At 40.0% G+C, this 19921-nt stretch overlaps 1 protein-coding gene across 1 annotated transcript; it reads left to right on the top strand.

Moving 5' to 3' along the window:
• On the top strand, positions 1-19413 carry ahcy (adenosylhomocysteinase). Its single transcript, XM_029247753.1, has 10 exons — positions 1-152; positions 1701-1891; positions 2996-3071; positions 5041-5193; positions 7844-7956; positions 8751-8958; positions 9100-9187; positions 13680-13797; positions 15641-15835; positions 17665-19413. The coding sequence occupies exons 1-10, from the start codon at positions 125-127 to the stop codon at positions 17794-17796; spliced, it is 1302 nt and encodes a 433-aa protein (XP_029103586.1). The 5' UTR covers positions 1-124; the 3' UTR covers positions 17797-19413.
• Positions 19414-19921: the final 508 nt, after the last annotated feature.

Below are 19921 nucleotides of genomic sequence, written 5' to 3'. Positions count from 1 at the left end.
AAAGAGCTTATGAATATGATAATAGACCATGAGTACTTAAAATCAAGTCTTCAAAATTTGTCCCTCTCCTTTCTCTGACAGGGGCGAAGTCAATTGGTCACATCTGAAGCTATTGAACGCAAATATGTCGGAGAAACTGCCATTCAAAGTCGGTCAGTATTTGCTCTGTCACATATAATTCCGTGGTCACTGCTAGGTTCTGTAGATAATCGTTAGCTTATAGCCAAGTCGTATTTGTGTCGAAACCTCGTTTTTCTTGTGTGAGTACGACGTTAGGTTAACAGTTCCCTCGCCATTATGCAATGTTCAATCATTCATTGGTAGTTATTTTTTACAGTCTAATTAGGTCTTTCCCGATCAATGAAGCAAGCGGTCGTTCGGTTCGGTTCGCTAGCTATACGCCTCGCTTTCTATGAAAAAATAGAATATTATTATACTCGCTCCGCTAAATAACTCCCTTCTCCTTCTGTAGAACTGCGCATGCCGCATCATCATCGCGTATGAAACACTTAGGTAGCCTGTGCATGTAAGATTTGGCTACGTTTCAAGAGCGCATGGTTTTCTTACAGAACACATAATTCTCATGATGATGTGTAGGATGTTGGTACTTGTAGTCATTTTAGCTATCTTACGCCTTAAAAGTAAATTCTGCCGTACTCTGTAAGAACTACATGTTCCACGATTCATTGCGGGGAGCCGCTAGTTCGACTTGACAGACAGGCCCAGGCGAAAGAGAGAAATATAATACGCTGGTCTCACGTACAGTACTCACGTGGGCTGATGAAATTTGAACTTTGGACTTTGCTTGAAACTCCGCAATGATCGAATGCTACTGTGTTCAGGTCGTGTGTATTTTGATCATTTTCCACTTTTTGAGAAGAGTTTGATGAGACAGAGAGGAAAAGTTGATTTTCACACGTGCAACTGAGTCTGTCAATTCTGGTACAGCCACGAGAACACGAGCCCTGCAGCCTGCTCTTGAAGTGTCAGCTCCCGTTCTCGTAAATCTTTAAGATGTGTGCACCAGATTGCAATTCGTTTTGGGTTCAAAGCCTTTTTTTCTTTGAGCCTAATCTTTTCGGCCCCTAATCACCGCTTCAAAGCTCCTCGCTTTGCTGTCGCTGCAGCTTAGCAATGTGCCGAGTTATAAGATGCTTCGAATTCCAGAGGTGCTAAGGACTGGAGTTCGGCGTGGACGTGGCTTGGCGTTTCCAGTTGGACGGAAGGTGCGGTTGCTCTGGGTCATCTTGGGAGTGCAGTTTTGAATCCGTGCACCTGTTACGCGTGCGCGGGCTCTGCGCTCAAGACAACCCCGATGTGCTTTGACACCAACGGCTCACGCACACCGACTGAAGCTGCTTGTCCCACATGGGGTGGTGGCGAGCCGGAGCCTGACCCGGCAACACAGGGCTTAAGGGACACACCCAGGAAGGGACGCCAGTCCATCACAAGGCACCCCAAGCAGGACTCGAACCCCAGACCCGCCAGAGAGCAGAATCCAGCCAAACCCGCTGCACCGCCGCACCACCGCCCCGATGGCTCGGACTAACTCCAAAACTAAGCTAGCGAATGTGCTGCTGCTACGTGTTGTCACTTTTCAGGGAAGGTAACACTTAATGAAAGTGTTGCGCTGGAGGAACACTGAGGAGGTGGCATAAGAAGGGGAAACGTCTGAAAAGTTTTCCTCTGACTTGTCACAGCTGACATCAGTCTGGCCGACTGGGGACGCAAGGCCATCACCATCGCCGAGAACGAGATGCCCGGCCTCATGAAGATGAGGGAGCTTAACGGGCCGACGAAGCCGTTGAAGGGAGCCCGCATCGCCGGCTGCCTCCATATGACACTGCAGACGGCTGTCCTGATTGAGACCCTCCAGGCCCTGGGAGCAGAGGTATATGAGCCATTACTGCCTGGTTGCATTTCGTGCGCTAGTTTTGGGTGGCCAGTCTATGGCACACGGTTCTCATTTTTTTGAACTGTAACAAGCGAGTGTGAGAAAGTGTTTGGTGTCCCCAGATGACGAAAGGGCTTCTCAACTGGTTAACATAACTTATCCACAGCAAGCGCTCCCTGCCACCCTTAACTAAGATCATCAGTCCCTGATTGTTGAATTTAATCTTTAATCATAAGAACGGGGGGCAATGTAAATACACGATGACGAGATCATTTACTATCTGGATGAGTTTTTGGACTAAATAATGGTTGTGGTTGAGTTGCTGGCTGACTGCTGTGTCAACATTTAATCTTCACTTTATCATCATAAAGTATGTTGGTGATGACCGTATTTCCTATATTTATTGATTCATTTATTGATAATTTGACTTTTTTTCTTTTTGCTTAGTCGTTCTTGCACGCATATGTAAAGTCTCTTGTAAATATGTGTTATGTCTTTGTTTGTCATTTGTTTTACCTGCGGTGTTGTGAAAGTGCTCTGAGTCTGTCCTCAGGATGGTAATGATATACCAGTTCAGTAAGAATTTTGATTTATGCAGGTTAATGGTTGTCTGATTTTTCAACTACTTGGTGATATTTTATAGCAGGGAAGTATTTACACCCTAGTTTACATTTATGTAAGTGTAAATCATATTTACTATTTTTTATTAAAGTATATATTATTATATAGAAATTTGTACGACAAGAAGTTGTTAGTATGTGAGCTTTATAAGCTTAATATTTTCAAGTTTACATCTGGTGTGATGGCCTTGAGTTGTCTCTTATAAGACCTGTAACAGGAAACTGTTTTTGTCTAAAAATTTCAAAATATCCTGTGTTTAAAGTATTTCCTTGTGAAATGCTACACTGAATTTAACCACGTCACTTTGTGCTGTACACATTTAGTCTTTCTAGGGCACACGCTGTTCTTCTCCACATGGTGTTGCTCATTTGTGTGAATTCATGTGAAACAGGAGTGTTTGAGCTCATCAGTGTCCTTGTAACGGGAACCAATCCCTCTGTACCTTTCTGCACCTCCCCTTCTTTATCATCACTGCTTTAGGTCCAATGGTCCAGCTGTAACATCTTCTCCACCCAGGATCATGCTGCAGCTGCCATTGCGAAGGCTGGCATTCCAGGTGAATATATATATATATATATATATATATATATATATACTTTTTTTTTTTTTTTAATTTAGCAGTTTAATAATATGACATGCAGTAAATATTGTTCAATGGAACCTATTGTTTACAGAGTTTAGCTGGCGGACTCAGCCTCGCGGTTGCTTTATCTTCTGCATTTTCTCCTTTGTTTGAAAGTGCAGAGGGGCAGTCATGGGTTTGGGAAATATCTGCCATCAGTTTTTTTTTTTTTTTATTATTTTTTTTTTTTTTTATATATATATAACCCCATTACTCATCTGTATAAATGTGTAAATAACTGTTGTAGTTCAACATTGTAAGTTTCCTTTTTGGAGGAAAACGTCAGTTAAATGAATAAAGTGTAATACTAATATAAACTCTCTTAAGATGCTGGAACAAAATTACCAGTGGAAAATATTTAAAATACATCGTTTGGTGATGTACTAGCAAATATTCCCTCAGACGGGCATCAGTTACATTAAGGAATGTGACTGAATCCCGTTTGAGGGAATATTTGCTAGTCAGCAAGGTTTATGAGTAAATGTTCATTTTATTTTCATGACTTTTTTTAAAGAAACAGTACAGCCCTGCAGTGAATTGTCTGGTCCAGGGTGTCCCCTTCCCTCAGAATTCCCACATTATAAATTACATAAAATATACAGCTCTCGAGCATTAATCTAGAGCACTGCAGTCCTGAACTGGTTAAGTGATTTCTGAAACGCAGTTAATGAATATTTAAATTTATTCATTTAGCTGATGCTTTTATCCAAAGCAACTTACAATGTTAAGGTTACAATTAATTACCTATTTATACAGTTGGGTAATTTTGGAGCAATTTAAGGTAAGTACCTTGCTCAAGGGTACTACAGCCAGAGGTGGGATCAAACTTGTGACCTGCTACCAGCTGCCTTATAGTAACCTAAAGCAGCCCACATGTTGCACTAATGCAAATTGATTTAGCCAACAAATATCAGTAAGATGAGAATACAGTCAGCATTTCCTCTTTAGAAGCTCTGTCATAATGTGTGTACATTAGTTTCTATAAGGCCTGATGGTGGCAAATATATTGCTAAAAAAAAAAAAATTTAGTTTTTTTTTTTTTTTTAAGACCAGTTCTCGAAGTGTAGGACCCAGCTGTTACCTTAATGTTCTTTTTGTGCTCATTGTTTTAACAACTGGCTCTGTGACACAGTGGTGCAGTGGGTAGTGCTGCTGCCTCATAGTGCCTGGGCTGTTGAGGTGTAGGGTCGAACCTAGTTCGGTCTGTGTGAAGTTTGCATGCTGTCCCCTGTGTCTGTGTGGGTTTACTCTGGGTGCTCTGGTTTCCCCCCATGGTCCAATGACATGTGTTTCTGGTGAATTGGATGCGCCAAATTGTTGGTTGTGTGTGGCTGCCTTGTGATGAGCTGATGTACTCCCCCCCACCCCGTAGCTTCTCACCCAGTGATTCAGGGATAGACTCCAGACCACTATGACCCTGACCAGGACAAGTAGTTAATGGAAGTGACTGAGTAAGGGTTTGTGACAGCAGATCCTTTCAGGTAGTCAGGTGATGGAGAACCATCATGTAGGCCATTATACTTGTGACATATAATGTGTTATGCAGGCAACTCAGATGGTAAGTGAGTGTAACTGCAGGGGCAGCGTAGGCGAATCTCACTCGTTCAGCTCATACACGCCGTTGATTGTACCACAGTAACAGTACTTCACCCTCAAGGAAGGGTGACCTGCTGTGTACAATTCATGGACTTAAACTTTTTGTTTTTTCTTTGCATGGTAGGTTAACTAGAAATAGCTGTATAGCTGGGTAAGTTGTACTGTGTCAGTTCAGGGTGAGTACCTTCATCAGTGGTACTGCAGCAGCGGGGTGGGATTTGAACCCAGGTCATTCAAGTGGAAGGCGGTAGCTCTTAGCATCATGCTGCCTGCTGTCCCCCTTTTCACAACAGTGTTTGCGTTGCAGTGTACGCATGGAAAGGGGAAACGGACGAGGAGTACATCTGGTGCATAGAACAGACCCTCTACTTCAAGGATGGCCAGCCCCTCAACATGATCCTGGATGATGGTGGGGATCTCACCAATCTGGTGCACCAGAAGTACCCCAAACTGCTGGCAGGTAACTGGCGTCTGCACTGCTGTGTGTTCTGTTCCCTTTTACAGGGGACCACCTTCATTAGGATAATCTGTGTTACCTTTAAAGGGACAAGGTGTCATCTTACTTGTGAAGATTGCTGTTTATCGGGTGCAGCAGTGACCAGGATACCAAAGATTTCAGGAGCAGCTTTGCCTTGGCTTGGTGCCCTGAAGGGTCAGCTCTCACATTCAGCTCCTCAAAACGATCGACAGTCTCTCTGTTGTCTTATAAGTGACAGACTAATTTTATGACAAGACCACTCATAAGTATTGAAAATTCTTTTTGCTAAATGTTGCAAGAAATGACATTTCGGAAACAGTTTATCAGAACAGATTATACAAGCTCCTCAATTTACGAACACATTTGGGAGGGGATGTCTAAATCCAAATTTCAGTTTTGCTATTAAATAGTAAGAACTCCAATAGAGGTGTCCCTTACTTCATTTTCCGGAAACAAGAAATGGATATGGCTATTATAAATGCTCTAGAACTTTTTTTAATTTCTATGTTTTTATTAAAGCTATGTTACAATGGTGATGGCACAGCAGGTAGTGCTGTTACAACATAGGTTCGAATCCAGCTCCGTCTGTGTGGAGTTTGTACGTTCACCCCATGTCTGTGGGTTTCAGTTCAGGTGAATTGGTGACACTGAATTGCCCATTATGAGCGAATAAGGGATTGTGTGTGTGTGTGTGTTGGGGGTGCTACCCTGTGATAGACTGGCATCCTGTCCAGGGTATGTCCTCCCAGCCTTGCGTCTAGTGATTCTGGGATGCGCTCTGGACTGCTGTGACTCTGACCAAGTCCAAGTTCATGGTTTATTGTCATAAGTAAAAGTACCGTGTACAAAAGCAAAGGTACCGTGTACCATGAAATTCTTGTTTGGCTGCTTCTCCACCAAGAAGTGGCTAGTGATAATGATTGAATTGTTTATTCAAATGAATTTAAAATGGATGAAAAATGTTGTCCCCACAAACTCCTCTTTTATATCAGTTGTTGATCAAAGGTACTACATTGAGAGAAAAAACAATTGTAAGTAATACCACAAAGCGCCTCTGATGGCATAGTGAAAGACCCAGGCAATGATCATGTGAACTTCGTTACTTTATGATATAAATATCTGTAAGTCAAATTATAAAATATCTCTGTCCAGGGTGAACCCTGCCCTAAGCCCTATGCATTGGACAAACATTTATTGATGATTAATAAATGAAAGTGTGACATCAGAAGGAAAGCTAGACTCAGTAGTTTTCATTCATTCATTCATTTAATTAATTAGGTATATATTAAGTGATCTTTGTTTGGGAACCAATTCCACCTGTAAGAAATAATGGTGTTTCATTTCCGTTGCTGCGGCAATTTGCCTAACTGTGATTTTAATTTTTTTTTCTTTGTCACATACACAACCATACTTGGTATGATGTGCGGTGAAATGCTTTTCCTACTGTCCGTGGTACAGATAAATAAGGCGATACAAACAAGTAATCTGAGGAATATATAATGATGAAGACAGGAAAGAATAAATAATAAAATAATACAAAAGTGGAATACAGTTCACACATCAAATTAGCCCTGTTAAATGTGGGGAAAGCATGTACTTCTGGAAAATTGCGGAATGTATTTGTGGAGATATTTACATATATCCCTAGTAATAGGACTGTTCAAAAGCAGTTGATAGTTTTCGTTTCTGTCAGCGTGTTTAGATTAATTTCTTCCAGCATTGTTGGTCTGCTGAAAGCACACAGCAGCTGAACTGTGGCTTTTTCATGTAGCTGGTGGACAAATGTGTGACTCTAAATCCAAACAGGAAAAGATGAATACTAATCTGAGGAAAAGTACTGTCTCTTTTCTCTTTTTTTTTTTTTTTTTTAGGGTCAACATTACACAAAATTAATATTGACTAGTGCATTTTTTGCACATGTTGTATTTCCGCTCTAAGCCCAGAGCCCTGTTAGAGGTTTACAAGGCGGCAGATGTCAACAAAGGCTAAAAATATGGGCAGTGTAGCAGAACTGATTGGAAACAAGTAACTTCAGTACAATTTGGAATGTTTTGTAACTGATGTTCAGTCTATTCCCATAATTCTTCTATTCCCAAATCAGTTAAATTCACAGCAGATTGCCCCTTGTTTGTTACTGGACCAGTAGATGTGGAACTTCTCTTGGGGGCGGACAGCTCCCCACGTGCTGCTGTCGAAAAAGGCTTCGCAGAAGGAGGCGAAAGGTGTCGTTGCACGCCTCGTTCACGAGGGGGCAGTGTAGCTCCACCAATCCGGTTGGACGCACCGCAGCCCCCGAACGCTTGACTGCTCCACACCGGATCCCTCTTGCGCCAGAGAGTAACTGTGTCATTGAGGGCATGTGAGGGCAGGCTTTTACAGCTCTCCAGTGGGTTTCAACAAATGCCCCCACCCCGAGCTGTGCCGTGCTGGAACGCACAGTATGCCCTGAGGTGGGATTACACAAGAATCAGTCGGTCCCTGGGTCTCATGGAGAACCTCTTGAGTAATACATAGCTTAACATGGAAGCTCACAGGAACCTTTTTTTTTTTTTTTCTTTTATTTAAGCATTCAAGGTCTGCAGGAGTCTGGTTGTCATCCTCTCACAAAGGTTCCCCGTGTCTCGCGTTGCAGGGATCAAGGGGATTTCTGAAGAGACCACGACTGGAGTGCACAATTTGTACAAGATGCTGAAGAGCGGAGAGCTTAAGGTGCCTGCTATCAATGTCAACGACTCTGTCACCAAGGTATGGTGGGATTCTTCCCTCCCAGTTTGCTCATGTTTTGATTAGTTTCCACCTCCCCAGTACCCTGTACACCCATGTCTTGGATTACGAATCCAGTTTGTGCATGGAAATCTGTTCCTGGGGCCAGTTTGGTTTGATTTGATTTTCTTTTATTTTATTTATTTTTTAAAATCAAAATGACAAATGCCGTTATATATGGTGAAAATTCTGTTTTGTTCCAGGCAGAACTGAAGCACATTCAAAAATTGCTCAAACACAATGAGATATTATTTCTGTCTCATGAGAGAATACAATGATCAAAACTTCTAAGAGCTGTTACAGTGAAGTTCAGTACTGTGCATACAGGTACACATCTGTATCTTTATATGCAGTATATTATGCATGTATATATATTTTTTTATGAGTTATCCTCAGCATAAGAAGAAATGAATTGCCCTGTTTAGCTAATTAAACTGAGAAGCAAAGCTGCAGCTATTCAGATTAGTATTTTTTTTCCCAGTAAACAATTACAATACATAACACAAGCGATGGCTTCAAGGGAGCATACAAACTAATATGGCATTCTTTCCCACAATGCTCAGTGCCAGTGGGGTGTAAACAGTGGGCTGCTGGTGCCAATTGAAAAGAGAAAAAATTTTGCTGAAATTTGCCTCGTGCATATTTCAGAAAGTATTGATTGTAAATCACATTTAAAGATATAAAATCAATGGGCTCCCAACAGTGTGAATTGGTAATTAGAATGTTTGTGAATCCAGGGACTCACGGCTTCTCCGGTCTTCTGCTCCTTTCTGCAGAGCAAGTTTGACAACCTGTACGGTTGCAGAGAATCTCTCATCGACGGCATCAAGCGGGCCACAGATGTGATGATCGCCGGCAAGGTGGCCGTCGTGGCCGGCTACGGGGATGTGGGCAAGGGCTGCGTCCAGGCTTTGCGCGGGTTCGGTGCACGTGTCATAGTGACGGAGATCGACCCTATAAATGCGCTGCAGGCTGCCATGGAAGGTGCGTGTTTGCATGTGTGTTCTTAAGTATCTGTGGCTGTGCAGGTAATGAACATTTGACACTTAAGCTTGGAGATTTCCCTCTGATTTGGTTGTGGTACAGAGAATGGAACGTCACTCTGTTAGTTTATTTATGTTGCAGGGTATGAGGTCACTACCATGGACGAGGCCTGCAAGGAGGGAAACATCTTTGTTACCACCACAGGCTGTGAAGACATCATCATGGGCAGGTTGGTGTACTGGAATGCAGGAAGGTGGAATATTAAAATGACAGTATGGAGGTTCTCTTTGTCCTCTTCATGCTTTTGATTTGGACAGTCTAAAAAAATAAAATCGTGTTCCACTTGTACCCAATAATCTGCTTGTAGTGTGGTGTCAGAGTGACACTTTAATTTCCATGGACACAAAGTAAAAGGTTAGGGAAGTGACGGCGGCTGTGGATAACGCTTCTCGGAACCGGAGACAAGTGGTGCTGAGTAGATAGTGCTACACGCTCCATTCTGTGGTGGAATTCAAACAATGCAAATGATTTTAGTAATGCCTTAATATCACAGTAATCACAGTACCAGTGTAGCTTGAACTTGGAATTAAGGGTTTGTTGAAGGAGACAGAGCAATCGAGCAATTTAATTTTGGAGTCACTTACTATAATATCTTTGAAAGTTTAATTTTGTAGTTTGGGGGGGTTTAATTTTTTTTTTTTTTTTTTAAATGTTACAGCTGCTGCTCCTTCAAGCTTTTACTCAAATTTGCAACGAGGAGTTACGCTTGTCTTGTTTTGTGTTGTATGCCATTAGGTAAAATATACATACTCCTACCGTGGAGACTGGCGTCTTCGTTTATTTTGTTTAGCCAATTTTCTGAGCAAAATGACAGAAAGCCAGATGCGTGCGGCAATAAAGTCCCTACTTCACTAACAACGCTAGCTGCTCGGGTGGTTTACAATCTTTCAAACAATCTGAATTCAACTGCCTGAAAAAATTAACTTGTTTGAAATGCTGAAGATGAGAAGTGATAGCCGGTACGTGTTAGATTTAGTGTTAACAGCAGTTCTTACTTTTTCTTTTTTTTTTTTTTTTTTTTTTCTTTTTGCACAGTGCCGGAGACACTAAACAGCATCCCCAGCAGCGTGATTGTACTGCTAAATGGGGAGTTAGTGTGTCTGCACTGCGACCTCTCGTCAACTTTGAGCGCATGACTCGTGCGTTTTGCTGGGTTTGCTATTTGTACTTAAAAAAATCACACTTATAAATGTATCGAAAACTTGAAATTATTTAATTAGTGTATGGGACTAATGGCATCATATGAATATATAAATCAGTTCAGAGTAACTGACAGTTCTTACAGTTCTCTGCTGCCAAACTTGCAGCCTCAGCTACTTTCATGTCCTCGTTAAAATTCAAATGAAGTTTTCGGTTGTTTTAAACTCTTGACACTTCTCTTTGCTGAACTTTTATAGGAGGCTGTTTTAACGTACAAATAATGATGAACCTTTATTTAACTGACTCCTTACTCCAAGTGTTAGACATTGGTACCTTGATGAAGGGTACTGCAGTAGTGTGCTACTGGTAATTAATGAATGTAGTTTTACCGTGGTGAAATAAGAGACAAGTTTGTGTGTACTCAGCTGTTAATCGCTGTAATTTGCATTTTTTCGTGAGTTATACAAATGAAAATGGAATGTCCTTTTTTCAGACGTTACGTTTGAGGTGTTTATTTACCTTAATTGTCTGAAAAAGCTGCTTGCCTAAAGAGGAAAAAAATATGCATTAGAGAGTAATAAATATATTTAATATACTCATAAACCATAAACTCAGATTTTTTTTTTTTTTTTTTTTTTTTAGGTTTTTATCCCCACTTGGGTTCATTTATTCATCTTGGTAACTTTTTTAAATTTTAAAAATTGATTAGTCATGTGTCACTTAATGACGTTTTGCTTAACGACTGAAGGCATAGACAATGGTGGTCCCATAAGATTATAATGGAGCTGAAAAATTCTTATCAACTAGTAACGTCGTATTGCAACGTGTTACTCACATGTTCGTGGTGGTGCTGCTGTAAACAAACCTACTGCGCTGCTAGTCGTATAAAAGTATAGCACATACAATTATGTACGGTACGTGATAACTAATGATGATAAACATGTTACTGGTTTATGTATTTATTTTACTTTTTATCGATATACTACAGTACACTCTTTGTACTTATAGTGTTTTACAGTAAAAAATTTTTATGCTGTGTTACGCTGGCAGCCTCATCATAAATCTTGTGTTTACTGCATCTTTGCTGCACCGAGGCTATACCATCTAGGTTTCTATAAATACACTCTATGATGTTCGCACAACGACAAAATCGCCAAACGACGCAATTCTCAAAACGTATCCCTCTCATTAAGCGACGCATGTCAGTATACAAATGAGTATTTTAATGTTTAAAAACTAAACATTTTAAGGTACAATTTTAAATCTTATGTACGTGTTTGGTTTCTGAAAAAAAAAATTTTAAAACTCTTGAAAAAGATTGCGTCATGAGGCCAAACAGCGAGAATGTGGCAGAAATAATAAAAGTTAATCTTAACTTGGGTGTAGCTATTATGTGAATTTTTTTTGTCTAAAATTTTTTTTTTTTTGATTGGACAATACGGCAGTGCCTTATTTCATTCCTACCTCCTGGTTTCAAGTAGAGCAAGTCTTTCAACTGGACCGACATATGGTATCCTTGCCGTGACCTTTTCTCAGGGCCGTCACACTGGTGCTATTAAATTATCAATGTGTGACGGCATGTGCTCATGGCCATCATCCTCTGATGTCCCTGCATTCTTTTGATTGGCTGGGCCAGAGCGAGTCCCCATTTCCTGTTATCAACTCATGCCATCCTCTTCGCCCTATTCGTCCTTGTGATCCTTATTGCGCGTGATTACGCCGATGAACCGTGCTGGAGTCCTGTTCAGCATTAGGTGCAGATGTTGGCCTCGGCCTGCCAGTTTGTCTCAAGATCCCTGCATGTTGTGACATGTCGAGAGGGAGCCAACCTGGACTGTTTACTTTCTTTTCACTTTGAAACGGTCCCTAGCATCTGTTAAGTATAGCACAGTTTTCAAAGTGCTACCGCTCATGCATTGCAAATGTGTCTAGTAGCTAAATATTTAGGAAGAATCCAAGAAAAGTTCTTTGTTTATAAGCATATCCATCACTTGTAGACCTCATCTGCTAAACCAATAACAAGGATCATTTCTGTGTTTGGAAAAGGGGGACAGCCAGTCTCTTTTAGCACTAGAGGAACTGGAGCTTGAAGGTGCAGTTGTTAGAAATTACACAAGTACTTGACCTTTGCTTTAGTAAATAATAGGTAGTAAAAAAAAAAAAAGTGAATTATGCAGACTGGAGCATGCCTTTGTATTCCAGTGCCTCCCACTGAACACCCAAAGAAATGGTTTTCTTCAGAATTTTAAATGCTTTTTTTATCCCTCAGCTTTGGAGTGCACTTATCTCAGGCTAATGCACCAGATTTAGTTATGGGATGCTGTGTATTACTGTATGAAAGAATGAATAACTGTACGACTTTCAGCTGGACGCTTTCAAGTTGCTCCCCCCAGCACTTTTTCCTTGCATGTTAAGCCTACAAGTTATTCTATGAAGTATTACAGTGAGGAATTCCGCTGTGTTCTGAATGCATTGTCATTGTGGATTTAGTACTGATTCATCCAGCCTGTACCAAAGTAATCTTAGAGGTTACTTTTAAGTATTAAAATTTGTTTAACTCTGTCAAGAAATTGTTTTTTGTCCCGTTCCATACCCCACAGCCCAAATAAAGTGAGTGCATTAAAATTTGGTATTTATTGAATTAATAGTGGTATTCAAATATATCTTCTGTTTTCTGAGTGTGGGAAAAATCAGTTATGGAGGCAGTCTGGAGGGTGTAAAAGCCGGAAACACCGTGTATGCACAGTGTGTGTGTGTGTGTGTGTGTGTGTGTGTGTGTGTGTGTGTGTGAACATTGCTGTCAGAGAGGACCCTGTGTGCATACAGACTTCTACATCATGCCTGAAGTTGGCAAAACAGTGAAGGACATGGCTGTGTGAGTTTTAAAGGTTGTGAGTTTGAACTTCTCTCCACTACAGCTCTGGTAGCCCACACAGCAAGATTTTTATCTTGAGATGCTCCAGTAAAAATATTCAGCTATATGAGTTGACTAGCAGATTCAAAGCCTCATACAGTGTTTAGCCAGCATGTTAATATTTATTATGGCAAAGCCAATGATTTGTCAAATAGCTTAATAAAGACAAATGATGGAGCCCATCAGATCAACTGCTGACCATCCCATTAAATTACTGATAAAAAATATCTTGACTGAATAATTTGGTACTGGATTTCAGTATTTTTTTTTTTTTTTTAATTAGTTTAGCTTTGTGAAAGTATATTTGTTTATTAGCACAGGATGACTGAAAACATACCCTTTTTTTTTTTTTGCACCCTTTTTGTATAAGTGATTTAAAATTTCTGGTGAGTCCATTAATTTGATAGACAAGGCTAATTCAGGCTAAAGTCATTTTGAAAAAGCTTGTATCAGGGCTGTGATTGAGAAGTGCTCGTCAATCCATATGTATTACACCATTAATTGACTTCAGGGTATTTTCACATATTTACACTTATATTTTGAGTTTTGTGGCAGAGTTGCTTATGCATGTGTGTCTCATCGTCACATTTTTTTTCCTCCTTCATAGACATTTTGAAAACATGAAAGATGACGCCATTGTTTGCAACATTGGCCACTTCGACTGTGAGATTGATGTGAAATGGCTCAATGACAATGCTGCAGAAAAGGTCAACATTAAACCTCAGGTAAGAGTGTCAGTGTTTCAGCTCCCCTAAACCTTCACTTACTGCAGTTTTGTAGTGAGTTCAGTAGAAACAGGAATACTAATTACATTAAAAATGTCTTGATTTATTTGTTCAGCTGATAGGGTTCTCCAAAGCAGCGTACAATGATTTACCCATTTATACAGCTGGGTAATTTTTAGTGGAGCAATTCAGGATACAGGTGGTCCCTGATTTACAATGGTTCAACTTGGTGTTTTTTCGACTTTATGATGGTAAGCTGGCAATAGACATTTAGTAGAAATTGTACTTCGAATTTTGATATCTATCTATCTATCTATCTATCCCCGGACAACGATACGCGGAGTGATACTCTTGTGATGCTGGGTATTGACAGCGATATGCGTCTGTCACGCAGAGGTGTGTATTAAATGTATTTTCGACCTTTGATGGGTTTTGGACAACGTAACCCCATCGGAAATCTGGGACCACCTGTAACTACTTTTTTCAAGACTAATACAGCAGGAGGTGGGATTCGAACCTAGGTCTATTGAGTGGAAGACAAGCACAATAACCACTACACAACCTGCTGCTTTTGCATCTTGCCGTTGGAATGTATCGTAATGTTATACACTCCTACATAAAATAATGTGGTTGTGATTAGAAGGTTAAAAGAGGCCTGTAAACAGCATTGCCTGTTTGTAAATCACTGTGATTGATCTGCAGCCATACAGACAGCCAAACTTTGGGTCAGTTTGCTCTTCCTACCCCTGTAATTGTCAGTGAACATGAAACAGTATCTGACGAAAAGCCCACGCCCTTCAAAGTTAAAGGGTTGCTGTACACCTTCTTATTTTCTTAAGCTGTGTAACTGTGTCATTTAAATGACCTGTATGTATATTGCTTAATGATGTAGATACTGTACTGTGGTGGTACATCATTAATGCAGAAATGAAGTTACAGTACACAGTGCAAGCCACTTGTAGTCTGCGGCCCCATGTTGTTCACATAACTAGTAGGTGGGGGTTGAATTCTGACGCTTTTCATTTTGAAAAGTATTTAGTAATTAAAAAGTTAGTCTTATTTGTCACATGGAAAGTGTTAGCCTCTTGAAAAGGCTGCATCCTCTGTGATCTTTTCTGCGTTAACTGAAGGGGCTGTCATTCTGTTCTGAATGACGTACAGGATGACCAATTATAAATGAGTTTTGCATTTTGTCACTCAAGAAAGGGGGCTTGAAGGTGCTGAAGTTGATGGAAACAGTAAAAACAAGAGTAATGGCTTGACATTGCTGACCCAGTATTAAGCAGAACTGTCACAATATTCTCATGTTCTCACTAACACACAGCACTAGTTGCCTCTCTTCAATGGCCTCCTGATAGTTGCGGTGTCTATCTGTCCAGCTCCAACAAGTCCCTTCAGCACTGCAGTGCCATATTTCTATAGAACTCCGTCAGATGTTCATCATCTCCAGCGACTTCACACAAACATCCTGGTCACGTATGGTTTCATCGACTTCTTGGTATTGGAAATGGTTTTGAAGCAGAATCTGATGCATGTTATCAGGATGAGATAAAAGGTTGTCCTTTACTGTTGAATGACAAATAGTAGGTATCTGGTGACCTGGTTCGGTGGAAAAAAATGTTAACTGCTCTCACAGATACCATAATGGAGCCACACTGTAGTCCACTGGATTCGCGCGTTTTTGACCAAATACATAAAGGGTCAGAACTTGGTTGTTTTACTCACTTCTTATCTCTGCTGATAAGTCTTCCTTGGGGATGTACATCCATTTTGACGTCCTCCTTTGGTGAAATGCTCCTATGTTGTTGAAATATTGAATTTGTAACAGTCACTCTCTCATTAGGTGGACCGCTACCGTTTGAAGAATGGGCGTCACATCATCGTGCTGGCTGAGGGTAGGCTGGTCAACCTGGGATGTGCCATGGGCCACCCCAGCTTTGTCATGAGCAACTCGTTCACCAACCAGGTGCTCGCTCAGATAGAGCTGTGGACCAACACCAGCAAGTACCCCCTGGGAGTATACTTCCTTCCTAAAAAGGTCAGTTCCAGTAGAATATCATTCAGGACTTATATATTGGTGTCTGGCATATCGTTGAAATAAACATACAACTTTTATTTGACATGTAGAATTACTGCTGACTTGTTTTGTAGCATAGCATATGCAACAAGAGTATTAATGCAGTTTATTTGGCATTTCACGCAACAGGAGGTTGGAATTGAATAAAATTACCAAAGTGGGTTTGTAGCCTGATCTCATATTAACATAATAAGTGGGGAAAAGTCTGGAGATACTTCATCTGGAAACACAATGGGAAGGAAGTTCAGTGCCTGGGCAAGGGGTGAAAAAGGGAACTTTGGCTTTGAAAGGTGTAAACAAAGTATTAAAGCTCCTAGGCCACTGAAAACAGTGATACTAAGTGAAACATTAAGTAAAAATGTTATGTATACACATACCACACTGCTCATACACATCCAGTACCAATCGTGTGATCTTAGCTAATAGTGTGTATATTGCCAGAGAACCTTTTGCTATATATTTTTTCCCATGATTTCCTATATCATTTATCTGACGTCTTTGTCAGAGACAACCTTGAATGTTAAATAAGCGACTTTCCAATTATTTCTATATCACTGCAGTTATTTATGGTCAGTGCTTTAATGAAAGGTACTACAACAGGAGTAGATTTCAAGTGGAGACTTTTAGATTGCTAGGTGACAGCTCTAAGCACTATGTCACATGTTGTCCTCATGTAAGTTGTGTACACCATCCTGCTTATGTGGCTGTGAAATCCAGTTAACCAGGCTGTGGGATCCCTTACAGGAACACAATCATTTGTGTTGCTAATAAAAACAGTATGAGAGAAGGAACTAAATGTAGTTAAATGTAGATCGAACTCCAGTAGTGATCCTGAATACAAGGCCATGAACTCTTGCAATTGAGGGGTGGGCATAGATGTATTCTAAATAACTATGAATTACTTAAGTGTCTAATTTTGGAATGATTTTCGCGTAAAGGAAAAACAGCTGAACTGAAAGTTTAGGGACTCAACGTTAAATCTTTTTGAAGTTTTAAGTCTCATAGAATTGTTGTAGCTTTTAAAGCATCTCAGTTTTAAAGTACTTAATCTTAAAAGGAAATAAGCAGTCTGCAGTTTTGTTCATGTAAAAATTAACCAAATGCTAATAGCAAGAAAGTCTAGATGAAGATTAGGCCTTTATTTCAGAATGACATGCTGTGAAGAAATGAGAACCTCATATGTTTCTGTTTTTTGCTTTTTGGAAGATTGAAAAGAGAAATGGTCTTAACTTTACTTTTCTAAGTAAGGCTGGGATCTATCTGTGTGTAGAAGGTCATCTGCATTGAGTGGCACACAAATAGATTGCGGGCAACGTCTTGAGGGCTTTAACTAAAGCCATACGGTTTGGTTGGACAATAGCAGATCTGCAGTGGGAGGACTGCCAGGAATTATCTGAACATCTGATGATTTTTGTAGGAATTCTCGTTGTGGTGGCGAATCTGGAAAAGGCTTGTTTTTAAAACTGGGCCCCAGCTGTTCACATTGGTATGGAAGCCATCATTTTTATGGACCCACATCCCTTCTTAGGGCTGTTCTTGTGGTGTGCTCCTCTTCTATTGACCCCTAGTGGGACATTTTTATTGTATTTTGTATTTCCATAAATCAAATCAAAATTATGCCCACTTGCAGGATTTCTATACTAAAAATGTGGTATACCTGGAAAATCATGGTTTTAAAAAGTTATTGTATAATTTTTTTTCCCCCCCTTTCAGGGGTCTTATGGGTGGTGATAATGTGAATATACTGTTATTTGTGTGTAATTGCCTTCTTTTTGTCTCTTTGTATGCAGCTGGATGAGGAAGTAGCTGCTGCCCATCTGGACAAGCTGGGAGTGAAGCTGACGAAGCTGACCGACAAGCAGGCCAAATACCTGGGATTGCCACGAGAGGGCCCCTTCAAGCCTGACCACTACCGCTACTGAGGGATCTCTGAGGGACTAAACCAACCAGTTAACTAGGGTGGAGATTCCAGGAGAGTGGGGTGGGGTTGACATATTCTCCTGTGCGTTGAGATAGTGAAAAATCATTGCATCTTCCCAGATCCAGCGTATTTTATTGTACTATTGGAACTATATTTTGTTATTTTGCATATCCTTGAATCGCAAATAAATGTGGTTGACTGATTGGTAAGGAGGAAGCCAGCTTTTACAGCCCCTAATTTCAACACATTCTAAATTCATATGTTTTTGAGGGGGGTGGAATTATGCCCTTATTGATTTTGCTTTTAGACTCAGTCCCCAGCCTTGTCTTTTAGGAGTAAATTCTGTGAACTCTGTGCTATTAAATACTGTAGATGGTCTCGGTGAGAGGACTTGTTCAATTAAGCAGATTTTCTTCATTGCAATTACAAAGCTTTGAACCAATGAAAGATTTTTAATAACCTTGTGTATCAGTTCATTCAGGTACAAGGGAGATTCATGTTCAAGAATTGCTGCATTTGCTTCTCTTTACATGAGCTCCTTGTTTCCCAATTTGTGTTGTACTTAGCTGTGCTAAGACAAAGGCACAGATGAACTTGCTCCTAGTTCCTGATGGTGTTGTCCTTTTCCACGCACCTGGCAAATTGTTAGTCAGAACTGAATGATACTTAAAAAAAAAAAAAAAAGTTTTCCTTTAACACTGATTTACAGTAATTACTGTGAGTGAGACAACGAAGAAATAATATTGGCTGTTGTGTTCCTGGGTCCACTTGAAATGCACATTGTGTCTGTTGTATTACCAGTCTATACTTGGTGCTGCTTCTTTTCATTTGGTTTTTAATATGGCTTTTAATATCTTTTCTTATGCAAAGATGAGTTTTACATCAGTGGTTTGGTAAGTGGTCATTGAAGCAAATTTTAAATTTTTCCATTCAGATGAATTCACTGCTGTACATAAAACATCTTCCTCAAGTGCTTGGCCAAAGAGAAATATACATAGTAAATGTATCCCTTCTTCAGTTTCTTAAATTATTATATCTTGAATACACCAAATGTCTGCTTTTGGTCCTACGATTATGCCAAGATATTTAAGATGAATTGCCAGTGCTAAACTAAATTACAGCTAAAAGTTAATGCAAAATTATTGATGGTTTACAGTCACAATAAGGTTCATGTTTGAAACCAAACTACTTTCTGACATGAGTTAGAACCTAAGAGCCAGAGTGGGGTTGGGTGGGGGGTGGCTGAGTCATGATAACTCCTGGCACAAATGAATTTACATTTCTAAACGTTACAAAGTGTGCCATATGAGCAATTTTTAATTGCTCTGCTTTGATTAAACCTTTACGTATTTGGCAGGTATCTAAACACAAAGTTAGACTTTTGTGGTTTTTTTCCAGCATACTTCTGGAAAATGATTTAGAGTTTACAGTGTACTGGGTTGATACCAGCGTAAGAACTGATTCCTCTGACCTTTGGGGGTGGGGTGAGGTATAATTTTAGAGCAATGGTCACATCCTTTCTTATATGTGGCTGTAAACAATATGCAGCAGTGACTCTTGTGCATGTTGGCAACTATATTCAAATAAAAATTGGAACAATGTGGCAGACATGGATTAATAGCTGTATCAGTTCATTACATAATGTTACTATATCTTCTTAATTAAAGTTTTTTTGAGGTTAAACCACTTATGTCTGTCAGTGCACATTTTTAGTTTAATTCAGTATTTAGGCATTTATTTACATACAACATTTTTTTCAAACATTGGTAGCCAGTTACAAATTTTATGTATTGCAAAACTTCCTAGCTAGTATTTGCCCTTTACATCATCCAAAAAGAAAGAAAAAAAGAAAAATGTATTCCTTTAATGTTTTTAAGGTTTTGTGTTACCAGGCTCTCCAGTCACTGACAATAAATGCTGACACCAACATTTTTCTTTAACTAAAAATAAAAGGAAATTCTACCTTCATGTCTTGTGCAAACTTTAATGCAGTGCATGAATAAATGAAAGCTTAGTGTAATTACCCTTTGTGGATTAAGTTGGCATAACATACATACATACAGAAATAAAACAAGGAAATAAGTCAATAAAGAAGAGCTCTTACAGGACTGAGCTAGCCTTCCTGA

The sequence above is a fragment of the Scleropages formosus genome, chromosome 22, assembly GCF_900964775.1.
Source record: "Scleropages formosus chromosome 22, fSclFor1.1, whole genome shotgun sequence".
Lineage (NCBI taxonomy): Eukaryota > Metazoa > Chordata > Actinopteri > Osteoglossiformes > Osteoglossidae > Scleropages > Scleropages formosus.
The sequence above is the reverse complement of the archived record's forward strand: the minus strand, read 5'-3'. Positions and strand labels throughout refer to the sequence as shown.

What these genes read in the sequence shown, in the direction of transcription:
- ahcy (XM_029247753.1), top strand. Translation starts at nt 125, where the DNA reads ATGTCGGAGAAACTGCCATTCAAAGTCG. An exon ending in GCTGCAGGCTGCCATGGAAG is followed by an intron (nt 8,959 to 9,099) that starts GTGCGTGTTTGC and finishes TTTATGTTGCAG; the next exon opens with GGTATGAGGTCACTACCATG. An exon ending in TATACTTCCTTCCTAAAAAG is followed by an intron (nt 15,836 to 17,664) that starts GTCAGTTCCAGT and finishes CTTTGTATGCAG; the next exon opens with CTGGATGAGGAAGTAGCTGC.